The sequence below is a fragment of the Neoarius graeffei genome, chromosome 25, assembly GCF_027579695.1.
Source record: "Neoarius graeffei isolate fNeoGra1 chromosome 25, fNeoGra1.pri, whole genome shotgun sequence".
Lineage (NCBI taxonomy): Eukaryota > Metazoa > Chordata > Actinopteri > Siluriformes > Ariidae > Neoarius > Neoarius graeffei.
The window spans coordinates 50,897,198-50,909,893 of record NC_083593.1 but is presented as its reverse complement, the minus strand read 5'-3'; the positions used below and the strand labels follow the sequence as shown (position 1 = coordinate 50,909,893).

The window sequence follows — 12,696 nt, the reverse complement described above, 5'->3', positions numbered from 1 at the left end:
TAAGTCATTTAAGTAAGTTTAAAATGTAATTTAAATAAAAAGTATTCATAAATTGAAGTTTGGAAGCGCCTCTGTTTTTGGGCTGAGGAGAAGTTTGAAAGGGTGTACCGCGATTCTGCCTTCTTGTATCGCGATACGGATCGTGGCTCTGCGTATCGCGATTTCGATTTCAATACGCATATCGTTACAGCCCTAGTAAATATTGTACTGTCAATGTGTTTATTAGTGTGAGGCATGTTTCCAGTTAAAGCTACTACTTTTTAATATGCTATCCTTTTTTTTTTAAATTAATTATTTATTTTCCCCTCTTGAATTCTTTTGTGTAATTTTCTGGGATGTGTCTAGAAATAATTGGAAAGTGAAAGATTTTTGTGTGTGTGTCTCTAGATTTGGAACATGGCAGCGAACCGGCTGGCTTTTCTCAATTCCTATAAAATGAAGATGTCTGTGATCATTGGAGTTTTGCACATGAGCTTTGGTGTGGTGCTCAGCGTATTCAACCACCTGTGAGTCTCTCAGTGACTGTTAGCTGTTATGATGTTTTACTTTACATTACAGGTAATTAGCAGACGCTCTTATCCAGAGCAACGTACAACACGCCCAGAGCAGCCTGGGGAGCAGTTGGCAGTTAGGTGCCTCAAGGGCACTTTGGCCATTCCTGCTCGTCCAGGGAATCGAACCGGCAACCTTTTGGTCCCAAAGCTGCTTCTCTAACCTTTCAGCCCTTTGTTTAAATAAATATCCATAAGCCTTCTGGTAGTGGTTCATTTTCAAATACTTTTCATAGTTATTTGCTATTCATGTATTTATCTAAAGTTAAACACAAATACTTTCAAATGCTTGGGACTAAAGGAAAAAGGAAATGTACTACAGTTACAGCAGCGAGACGTTCAGTTTGATTTCACAACCAACCCAAATGTGGAAATTGTGTGTTAAGGCAGTAAAAGACAGTTTGTATTTCTCTCACTAAATGTGATGTAAATACAGGACTCTCCAGTCACTTTAATGTCCATCTTTTGTATTGATAACTGCCGCTCTGATCTCACAGCAGACTTTTGTGCTGAAATTTATCTACAACCCCGATTTCAAAAAAGTTGGGACAAAGTACAAATTGTAAATAAAAATGGAATGCAATAATTTACAAATCTCAAAAACTGATATTGTATTCACAGTAGAACATAGACAACATATCAAATGTCGAAAGTGAGACATTTTGAAATTTCATGCCAAATATTGGCTCATTTGAAATTTCATGACAGCAACACATCTCAAAAAAGTTGGGACAGGGGCAATAAGAGGCTGGAAAAGTTAAAGGTACAAAAAAGGAACAGCTGGAGGACCAAATTGCAACTCATTAGGTCAATTGGCAATAGGTCATTAACATGACTGGCTATAAAAAGAGCATCTTGGAGTGGCAGCGGCTCTCAAGTAAAGATGGGAAGGGGCTGGGTGTGATTTGCTGGGGGGGATCATCCCCCCCCCCCCGCCCCCCGGTTTTTATCTCTGCTGAAAAAAAATCCTCGGGGACAACCCCGTCAATAAAACAAACAAACCAAAAAAAAAGTTGACATGACAGGCATGTTGTGACACAGTTTTCTATGGTCTACATTGCACTCACTTTCAAAATGACCCGAAGTGGCAGCTTTGATGTTCACGAACGTCCCCAGCAAATAGATACATTGTAGATAATAACAATATCTTTGCGTTCTATGCAGGGATGCAAACAGTGCGGGCCTTTTGGCGGATGCCGCCTTTTTCACGGCAGATTTTTATTTATTTATTTATTTATTTATTTATTTTAGGGGGGGCGTTGGAGTGTCTGGTTATAATTTCAAAGTAAGTTCTGTATTAAAATTACTAAATAAGCAAATCCGTTACAGTCCATGAAACAGGAAGTATAAGGATGAGAAAAAAACAGTTTAAATCGGAAAGCTGGGCACAATGTGAACTGCGCCATCAGAGCAAACTGTTTATTTAGTATTCATGTATTTTAGTGATTTTTGAGTCACTGTCCATTTAATCCGGAGGGAGAGAAACATCACAGCAACGCGACAAGCAATGCGAACTTTGTTGTGTTAGTGTTCGTGTATTTAGTCAGAGAGATAGGAAGATGAATTTACTATCTCTGGTTTAGTGTTCGTTTTCATTTAGTGTTATTCATTTGATATCATCGGATGTTATTGAGCTGTTAGCCTACTGTTACCTTAATTTTGTGACGTTTCATGATTTAAAAAAAAAAAAACATCCCCCCTTCTGGTTTTTTGACAAATCGCACCCTGGGAAGAGGATCACCAATCCCCCTAATTCTGCGCCGACAAATAGTGGAGCAATATCAGAAAGGAGTTCGACAGTGTAAAATTGCAAAGAGTTTGAACATATCATCATCTACAGTCCATAATATCATCAAAAGATTCAGAGAATCTGGAAGAATCTCTGTGCGTAAGGGTCAAGGCCGGAAAACCACACTGGGTGCCCGTGATCTTTGGGCCCTTAGACGGCACTGCATCGCATACAGGCATGCTTCTGTATTGGAAATCACAAAATGGGCTCAGGAATATTTCCAGAGAACATTATCTGTGAACACAATTCATCGTGCCATCCGCCGTTGCCAGTTAAAACTCTATAGTTCAAAGAAGAAGCCGTATCTAAACATGATCCAGAAGCGCAGACGTCTTCTCTGGGCCAAGGCTCATTTAAAATGGACTGTGGCAAAGTGGAAAACTGTTCTGTGGTCAGACGAATCAAAATTTGAAGTTCTTTATGGAAATCAGGGACGCCGTGTCATTCGGACTAAAGAGGAGAAGGACGACCCAAGTTATCAGCGCTCAGTTCAGAAGCCTGCATCTCTGATGGTATGGGGTCGCATTAGTGAGTGTGGCATGGGCAGCTTACACATCTGGAAAGACACCATCAATGCTGAAAGGTATATCCAGGTTCTAGAGCAACACATGCATCCATCCAGATGACGTCTCTTTCAGGGAAGACCTTGCATTTTCCAACATGACAATGCCAAACCACATACTGCATCAATTACAGCATCATGGCTGCGTAGAAGAAGGGTCCGGGTACTGAACTGGCCAGCCTGCAGTCCAGATCTTTCACCCATAGAAAACATTTGGCGCATCATAAAACGGAAGATACGACAAAAAAGACCTAAGACAGTTGAGCAACTAGAATCCTACATTAGACAAGAATGGGTTAACATTCCTATCCCTAAACTTGAGCAACTTGTCTCCTCAGTCCCCAGACGTTTACAGACTGTTGTAAAGAGAAAAGGGGATGTCTCACAGTGGTAAACATGGCCTTGTCCCAACTTTTTTGAGATGTGTTGTTGTCATGAAATTTAAAATCACCTAATTTTTCTCTTTAAATGATATATTTTTTCAGTTTAAACATTTGATAGGTCCTCTATGTTCTATTCTGAATAAAATATGGAATTTTGAAACTTCCACATCATTGCATTCCATTTTTATTTACAATTTGTACTTTGTCCCAACTTTTTTGGAATCGAGATTGTATCTAGCTAGCGTTCTCTCTCCCGCTAGCGATCACTCCACTTATCCATCCATCCATCCACCCACCCACATGTCTGTTGTGCTTCTGCCTACTTATGTCTGGGTGACTATCTTTCTGACTTTGTGTTTGTCTGGTTGCTCTTGGTCGACTCTGCATCTGTACATACTGTATGTCTGACTGTCTGTCTACATGTTGCTCTGTCTAGCTGTCATTGTGTTGATCAATCGGACAAACACAACTGGTGTCTGTCTGTCTGATTGCTGTTTTGTCTTTCTGCATGTCCAGTATATCTATTGACCTGTCTGTGTTTGTGTGCGCATGTCTCTTACATGTATTCTCTATTTTTTCAGACACTTCCGTCAGCGCTTTAAGCTCTACCTGCTCTTTGTACCCGAGCTGCTCTTTCTGCTCTCTCTCTTCGGGTATCTTCTGTGTCTGATCATCTATAAGTGGCTGCGATTCTCAGCGTGTGAGTCTCGCTCAGCTCCCAGCATCCTCCTGCACTTCATCAGCATGTTTCTTATGCAGTCCAGCTCGGCCACGCCCCTTTACCCCGGACAGGTCAGAGTGTGTGCGTGATCAGTGTATTCATGCATATTGACCTGACTGTAAGTTATATACTTGTGTGTGTGTGTGTGTGTGTATCAGATGGCACTGCAGGTGTTCCTTCTGGTCATGGCTTTGCTGTGTGTGCCCGTGCTGTTGCTAGGGAAACCACTGTATCTCTACTGGCTCCATCATGGAACCAAGGGCCTGGGAGTACGCAGGGTGTGTGTGTGTTCCAACTACATATGCTTTTTGTTACAGATAATTGTGCTTAATATCTGAATAATAATTTGGGATTTTAAAGGAACAGTCCACCGTACTTCCATAATGAAATATGCTCTTATCTGAATTGAGACGAGCTGCTCCGTACCTCTCCGAGCTTTGCGCGACCTCCCAGTCAGTCAGACGCAGTCAGACGCGCTGTCACTCCTGTTAGCAATGTAGCTAGGCTCAGTATGGCCAATGGTATTTTTTGGGGCTGTAGTTAGATGCGACCAAACTCTTCCGCGTTTTTCCTGTTTACATAGGTTTATATGACCAGTGATATGAAACAAGTTCAGTTACACAAATTGAAACGTAGCGATTTTCTATGCTATGGAAAGTCCGCACTATAATGACAGGCGTACTAACACCTTCTGCGCGCTTCGGCAGCGCATTGATACGGAGCTCAGATATCAATGCGCTGCCGAAGCACGCAGAAGGTGTTAGTACGCCTGTCATTATAGTGCGGACTTTCCATAGCATAGAAAATCGCTACGTTTCAATTTGTGTAACTGAACTTGTTTCATATCACTGGTCATATAAACCTATCTAAACAGGAAAAACGCGGAAGAGTTTGGTCGCATCTAACTACAGCCCCAAAAAATACCATTGGCCATGCTGAGCCTAGCTACATTGCTAACAGGAGTGACAGCGCGTCTGACTGACTGGGAGATCGCGCAAAGCTCGGACAGGTACGGAGCAGCTCGTCTCAATTCAGATAAGAGCATATTTCATTATGGAAGTACGGTGGACTGTTCCTTTAAGGGTTAAATCCTGACATTTACACTCTTAACTGTAAAAGCTTTTATATTTGTAAAATGTCACGCACCGTAAGTTGAGAGTTTTCGACTTGAACAGTTTTATAAATTAAAAATGCGATCAATTACTATATCATTCAGACAGTGAATGATGGGAAACCCATTATAATTTGCACCATATAAAACACAACCTTGTGTGTTCTGTGCTTTTATATGGTGTTATTGATGCTTACTTACGTGTGTGTGTGTGTGTGTGTGTGTGTGTGTGTGTGTGTGTGTGTGTGTGTGTAGGGTTATGAGAGAGTTCGGCGTGTGAGTGAGGATGATCTGTCCCCATCTGTAGTCCATGATGAGGAGGAAGGACTGGAGGATCACACAGGCCGAGAGAGCAACACACACCAGGTTACACACACTGAACACTATGTTGGTCTTATTAATATTAAATACTTTTATTGTATTTAAATATTATAGATTCAACATATTTGGACATGACTGTCAGTTTTTATATTTTATTCCATCTTTTTAAATCACCGCTCTTTTCCTAACCAGACATATTGACCATAATAGTTTTAAAATTCAAAATGTATTTATTTATTAACTTTTACACCACAGCACGGTTAAACACTCTTCACTCTGATTGGTTCGAAGGTGTGCGATATTTCTGTATAACAGCACAGATCGGACAGTAGTTCTGACTGGAGCATGAACAGGTTAATATTAATGCGCTTGTTCTGTTGTTTCTATAGTAACTGCTCGGACAGTGGAATTGTCAGGTGGGCGCTCCACATCACCTACGACTAGTAATTAACAGATTTTTAAAAACGGGTTGTTGCTAAATAAAGTAAAACGTAATCATTGATGGTGACGTATTTTGTTAGACATTTATAGAAGTGTATTCTTTTCTCTCACTTATTCCTCATGATCCCTGAACCACTCCTTCACAGTCTGAGCCCTAATTTTATGCCCATTTCCATCAGGGAAGGGGGGAAAAAAATCCATTGTGGTGATAACCTGATCATTCAGGTCGTCAGCTGACTTAATTTTATTGCCCCATAACATTTACTGAGCCTCGACCTGACCAAGTGAAGGAACCCCAGATCATAACACTGCCTCCAGAGGCTTGTACAGTAGCCACTATGCATGATGGGTGCATCGCTTCATGAGTTTCCCTTCTTACTGACATGCATCACTCTGGAATAGGGTCAATCTGGACTTATCAAACCATGTGACTGTTTGTTTTCCATTGCTCCAGAGTCCAACCTTTGTGCTCCCTAGCAAACTGTAGCCTTTTCTCCTGAATAGTCTCACTAACAAGTGGATTTCTCAGATCCACACAGCTGTTTAGTCCCAATCCTGCGAGTTCTCATCACATTGTACATGTGGAAATGCTGTTCATTTCATTATTAAACATAGCTGGGATTTCTACTGACAAATCTCATCTCAGTATCTCTAGCCGCTTTATCCTTCTACAGGGTCGCAGGCAAGCTGGAGCCTATCCCAGCTGACTACGGGCGAAAGGCGGGGTACACCCTGGACAAGTCGCCAGCTCATCACAGGGCTGACACATAGACACAGACAACCATTCACACTCACATTCACACCTACGGTCAATTTAGAGTCACCAGTTAACCTAACCTGCATGTCTTTGGACTGTGGGGGAAACCGGAGCACCCGGAGGAAACCCACGCGGACACGGGGAGAACATGCAAACTCCGCACAGAAAGGCCCTCGCCGGCCCCGGGGCTCGAACCCAGGACCTTCTTGCTGTGAGGCGACAGCGCTAACCACTACACCACCGTGCCGCCCCTACTGACAAATTACTTCAAGTATTTTTTTTTTTTTTTAAGTGATCTCTGATCATAGTCAGTCAGGATTTATTTTTAATTTTTCCTCGACCACATTTCTTCCATGAAGTTGATGGTTCAGCACTATCCTCCCAGGTTTTAATCATGCATTGGACAGGTCTTAACCCAATTCCAGTCATTTCTGAAACATTGAAAGTCTTTGGGATGTGCTGGAGAAGAGAGTGGTTCGACTCTCCTGACGACAGTACAAGATCTCTGGGGGAGGCAACTCTGGGTTGAAGTAAATGTTGTGGTGATACATAATATTGTCGAACAATGCCATGGCGAATGCATGTTGTACAACCCCGATTCCAAAAAAGTTGGGACAAAGTACAAATTGTAAATAAAAGCGGAATGCAATGATGTGGAAGTTTCAAAATTCCATATTTTATTCAGAATAGAACATAGATGGCAAATGTGAAAATGTATCATTTAAAGAGAAAAATTAGGTGATTTTACATTTCATGACAACAACACATCTCAAAAAAGTTGGGACAAGGCCATGTTTCCCACTGTGAGACATCCCCTTTTCTCTTTACAACAGTCTGTAAACGTCTGGGGGCTGAGGAGACAAGTTGCTCAAGTTTAGGGATAGGAATGTTAACCCATTCTTGTCTAATGTAGGATTCTAGTTGCTCAACTGTCTTAGGTCTTTTTTGTCGTATCTTCCGTTTTATGATGCGCCAAATGTTTTCTATGGGTGAAAGATCTGGACTGCAGGCTGGCCAGTTCAGTACCCGGACCCTTCTTCTACACAGCCATGATGCTGTAATTAATGCAGTATGTGGTTTGGCATTGTCATGTTGGAAAATGCAAGGTCTTCCCTGAAAGAGACGTCGTCTGGATGGGAGCATATGTTGCTCTAGAACCTGGATATACCTTTCAGCATTGATGGTGTCTTTCCAGATGTGTAAGCTGCCCATGCCACACTCACTAATGCAACCCCATACCATCAGAGATGCAGGCTTCTGACCTGAGTGCTGATAACAACTTGGGTCGTCCTTCTCCTCTTTAGTCCGAATGACACAGCGTCCCTGATTTCCATAAAGAACTTCAAATTTTGATTCGTCTGACCACAGGACAGTTTTCCACTTTGCCACAGTCCATTTTAAATGAGCCTTGGCCCAGAGAAGACGTCTGCGCTTTTGGATCGTGTTTAGATACGGCTTCTTCTTTGAACTATAGAGTTTTAGCTGGCAACGGCAGATGGCACGGTGAATTGTGTTCACAGATAATGTTCTCTGGAAATATTCCTGAGCCCATTTTGTGATTTCCAATACAGAAGCATGCCTGTATGTGATGCAGTGCCGTCTAAGGGCCTGAAGATCACGGGCACCCGGTATGGTTTTCCGGCCTTGACCCTTACGTGCAGAGATTCTTCCAGATTCTCTGAATCTTTTGATGATATTATGCACTGTAGATGATGATATGTTCAAACTCTTTGCAATTTTACACTGTCGAACTCCTTTCTGATATTGCTCCACTATTTGTCGGCGCAGAATTAGGGGGATTGGTGATCCTCTTCCCATCTTTACTTCTGAGAGCCGCTGCCACTCCAAGATGCTCTTTTTATACCCAGTCATGTTAATGACCTATTGCCAGTTGACCTAATGAGTTGCAATTTGGTCCTCCAGCTGTTCCTTTTTTGTACCTTTAACTTTTCCAGCCTCTTATTGCCCCGTCCCAACTTTTTTGAGATGTGTTGCTGTCATGAAATTTCAAATGAGCCAATATTTGGCATGAAATTTCAAAATGTCTCACTTTCGACATTTGATATGTTGTCTATGTTCTATTGTGAATACAATATCAGTTTTTGAGATTTGTAAATTATTGCATTCCGTTTTTATTTACAATTTGTACTTTTGTCCCAACTTTTTTGGAATCGGGGTTGTAATCAGAGTTAAAGGTGGTCCAAAGAAATATTAGTGTGTGTGTGAGTGAGACTTCTCTCTTTTTTTTTTGGGGGGGGGGCAGGTTATATACAGGTATATTTTACATTTCTTTTAAAAAGGTTACTGGTCAAAGTGACAGGTAAATCAAAGGAATTTCTTGTCAGTCCAAGTATAACGTGTGTGTGTGTGTGTGTGTGTGTGTGTGTGTGTGTGTGTGTGTGTGTGTGTGCGCACATGCAGTTTGATTTTGGAGATGCCCTATTGCACCAAGCTATACACACTATCGAGTACTGTCTGGGCTGCATCTCAAATACAGCGTCCTACCTGCGCCTGTGGGCCCTGAGCCTGGCTCATGCACGTTAGTATATACACACACGAAAATGTGGTTATCGGCTAATAATAATTTGAAAGTTTTACTAATAATACTATTAACATATTAGTGTCCATATATAAATACAACTGTAAGCATTTGGTATCTGTTATTAAATGTGTGTGTGTGTGTGTGTGTGTGTGTGTGTGTGTGTGTTAGAGCTCTCTGAGGTTCTGTGGACCATGGTTCTGCGTGTAGCTCTGAGAATAAGCGCTCGTCTCGGTGTGCTCTTCCTCGTTCCCGTCTTCAGTGTTTTTGCTGTCCTCACCGTCTCCATCCTACTGCTGATGGAGGGACTCTCCGCCTTCCTGCACGCACTGCGCTTGCACTGGTACGTGTGTACACACACTTTTTTTTTCCAAGAAGACTTTTATCATTCTTTACTCCAGTGTGTTTTTATTGAATGAAGGCAACAAAACCTAGAGAGAACACTGTTGCTAGGCAACTAGGAATTACAGATATCAAGTCTGTTAGCTAATAACTGAAGCTAATGATTTGGCTTCCTAGCCACTGGTCAGTACTCGGGTAAAGGCAAAATGAGTCCAAGTGGAAATGAGGCGAATTTCCCTCAGATGTGCTGGTAAATGATGAGGAAAAGACTCCGTACAGCTGAATTTACACTGGAATTACACTTGGCATCAGCTGTTGAGTAAGCTTGCTAACCAAAATAAATGCTAACACAACTAATGTTACATGTTTTCAGTGAAGGAAAATGTTTTCAGCAGGGTAATAATGCTTTTACCGGAGATGATTTACTGATCGAATTTAACGTAAGCTCTGCCCCTTTTGACCTCTCTCTCTCTCTCTCTCTCTCTCTAGGGTGGAGTTTCAGAATAAATTCTACAGCGGTACAGGTGTCAAATTTGTCCCATTTGACTTTTCCCTCCTACCCTCAGTCTTCGAGCAGGACGGATTACTGTGACAGGAACAGTTTGCTTTTCAGCTCGTCCATCGTCACCGTCGCTCTCGGGCTTCCTCGTTACAGACCTCAGTTCTGCCAGAGTGAAGAGAGCGTCCGGATACTACTTCATGTCTCCTTCACACTTTTTAAATCCCACACAAAGTCCACCTTTGATTCATGTCATCCATATCAGCTGTAGATCAACGCTGGTTCCATGTGACACCTCGGTCTGTTCCGTTTTTCTTTAGATAACAACCTCGACTTACTTCGGTCATATCAGAGTTTAAAAGTGCCATCAAGTATTTTTCAATAGACAGTTTTATATGTCACATGTACTGAGGATATGACAGTTAGCTGTGGGTTTTAAACACTACACACACGTGCGCGCACACACAGAGCATCCAGGAAAACTTTTGTAAGTAGGAAAAACTGATCCAGCAAACGGTGTATGGAGTTCACTTCCTGTTTAAAGTAATAGTCCATGAATCCAATGGCAAATGTATCCAAATTGCTGTAAAGATGGAAATTAGATTAAACATAATGTATGAGGACTGCTCTCAATTTTTTCTCGCCACAGTTGCAGATTTATAAATCAGACGATCGTGTTGTTGAATTTATGTACAATTGCTATTAACAGGAAAATAACTACATACAAGTGTCATTCATGCATTCAGTGAACTTTTCATTCAGTGAGTCCATTATTAAAGCATAATTTCCAAAAAAAAAAAAATCCTAATGGCTGGTTATATTTCTCACACTTAAGCTTGTTAGCATTTGTTTTTATATCACTTATTGATTGATTATTTTTAATTTAAATCCTGGTGTACCATTTTGCCATGCTATTATACAGCATATTTAAAAATGTTACATTGGGACACTGGGGGGGGGAACCTCAACAAATTGGTGGACTGTGCTCTGTATAGGGGACGCACTGAACTGCTCCTTCAAATTTGCCAAACTATGGGGCCTTTAGCAGAGTTTTGTTGAATGCAGCTTTCAAAATCCAACAACTTCATCTCAGGAGTAAAAAATATTAATAATGCTGCCCACTGCATGAGAAAACACGATCTCATGGTCACATGTGCTGGGTATTATATTGTACATCAGGTTTTGCCTTTTATTCAGTAAGTGCATATTCTTAAAATAATCATTTTATTATAAGTATGAAGTCGAGAAATTGTTTTGGCTGCTGATGGCTTTCATTTTAGTATCTTTTATCCTATAGTAGTAAATTTGGAAAGGAAAGCTCATGCAATATGTTAGAACATTAGGCTTTGCAAATTGTAGTTTTTAGATCACTTTATTTTTTTTTAAAATATATACATGCATATACACTGATCAGCAATAACGGTTAAAACCACTGGTGACGTGAAGAACGTTATCTCATTACAATGGCACCTGTCAAGGGGTGGGATATATTAGCCAACAAGAGATCGTCACTTCTTGAAGTTGATGTGTTGGAAGCAGGAAAAATGGGAGCACAAAAGCAAGCCCATATGGTCCAGTCCCACAGAAGAGCTACTGTAGCACAAGCTGCTGAAAAAGTTAATGCTGCCTAAAACAGAAAGGTGTCCGCATTAACTTTTTCAGCCGTTTGTGCTACAGTAGCTCTTTCTGTGGGATTGGACTTTATGGGCTAGTCTTCGACACCCGTGACCCTGTTGCCGGTTCACCGGTTGTCCTTTGGATCCTTGGACCACTTTTGGTAGTTACTCTAACCACTGCATACCGGGAACACCCCACAAGATGTGCTGTTTTGGAGATGTTCAGACCCAGTCATCACAATTTGGCCCTTGTCAAAGTCGCTCAGATCCTTACGCTTGCCCATTTTCCCTGCTTCCAACACATCAACTTCGAGAGCTGACTCTTCTCTTGCTGCTTAATATATCCCACCTCTTGACAGGTGCCATTTGAATTAGATAATCAATGTTATTCACTTCATCAGTCAATGATTAATGTTGTGGTTGATCGGTGTAGATTTAATTTGTTAATCTGATTGTTGGCTACAGTTGCCCTGTAGGTCCAGTGTAAAGTTAAGGACTTAAACATCAGGCACTAAACAGGTATTGGGTACCTGAATAAATTTTAGGTAAGGGGGAAATGTACGTTTTAAAATTTTTGTAAATGTAAAGGTTTTTTTTTTTTTTTTTAAAACAGTCCAGCTTTGCTACATAGCAAATGAGTGAACAAATAACCTATAAGCATTGTAGAAGAAGCTGGAGCAAATCCCAGGTACATCCTGAACAGGTCGCCAGTCTAACGGCCGTACACCCCCTCGTTCACACCTATAGACCCTTTTCAGTCACGTGACCTTCGTAAACGCGACCGCCATTTTGGACATGTAGTGGACTTCGGCTCGAATCGGTTTGAATGCGAGGAAGGCGACAAACATAAAAGAAAAAGGAGCGAGATGCAGAAAACTGTATTTACTAGTTTACTGTAATTATGATCTGGCAGCTATTTACACCGGATCCAGTGTAAATAGTTGCCGGAGCCAACGTCCGAGCTTGCCGGAGCGCGCTCCGGCCGGCCGCGAGCTAGCGCGCTCCGGAACCTCGGACGTTGGCTCCGGCAGCTATTTACACTGGATCCGGTGTAAATAGCTGCC

At 41.6% G+C, this 12,696-nt stretch overlaps 1 protein-coding gene across 2 annotated transcripts in view; it reads left to right on the top strand.

The window, feature by feature from the left end:
• The window catches only part of atp6v0a2a (ATPase H+ transporting V0 subunit a2a), a 54,527-nt gene extending 43,736 nt beyond the window's left edge, over window positions 1-10,791 (top strand). Inside the window, exons 15-21 of one of the 2 annotated variants that reach the window (XM_060909236.1) lie at window positions 388-506; window positions 3,867-4,077; window positions 4,165-4,284; window positions 5,373-5,483; window positions 9,058-9,175; window positions 9,347-9,518; window positions 10,007-10,791. In XM_060909236.1, the coding sequence (XP_060765219.1) occupies window positions 388-506; window positions 3,867-4,077; window positions 4,165-4,284; window positions 5,373-5,483; window positions 9,058-9,175; window positions 9,347-9,518; window positions 10,007-10,109 (954 nt within the window). In that variant the 3' untranslated portion in view covers window positions 10,110-10,791. The remainder of the gene's footprint in view (window positions 1-387; window positions 507-3,866; window positions 4,078-4,164; window positions 4,285-5,372; window positions 5,484-9,057; window positions 9,176-9,346; window positions 9,519-10,006) is intronic. The other variant, XM_060909237.1, reaches the window with a different exon arrangement.
• Window positions 10,792-12,696: the final 1,905 nt, after the last annotated feature.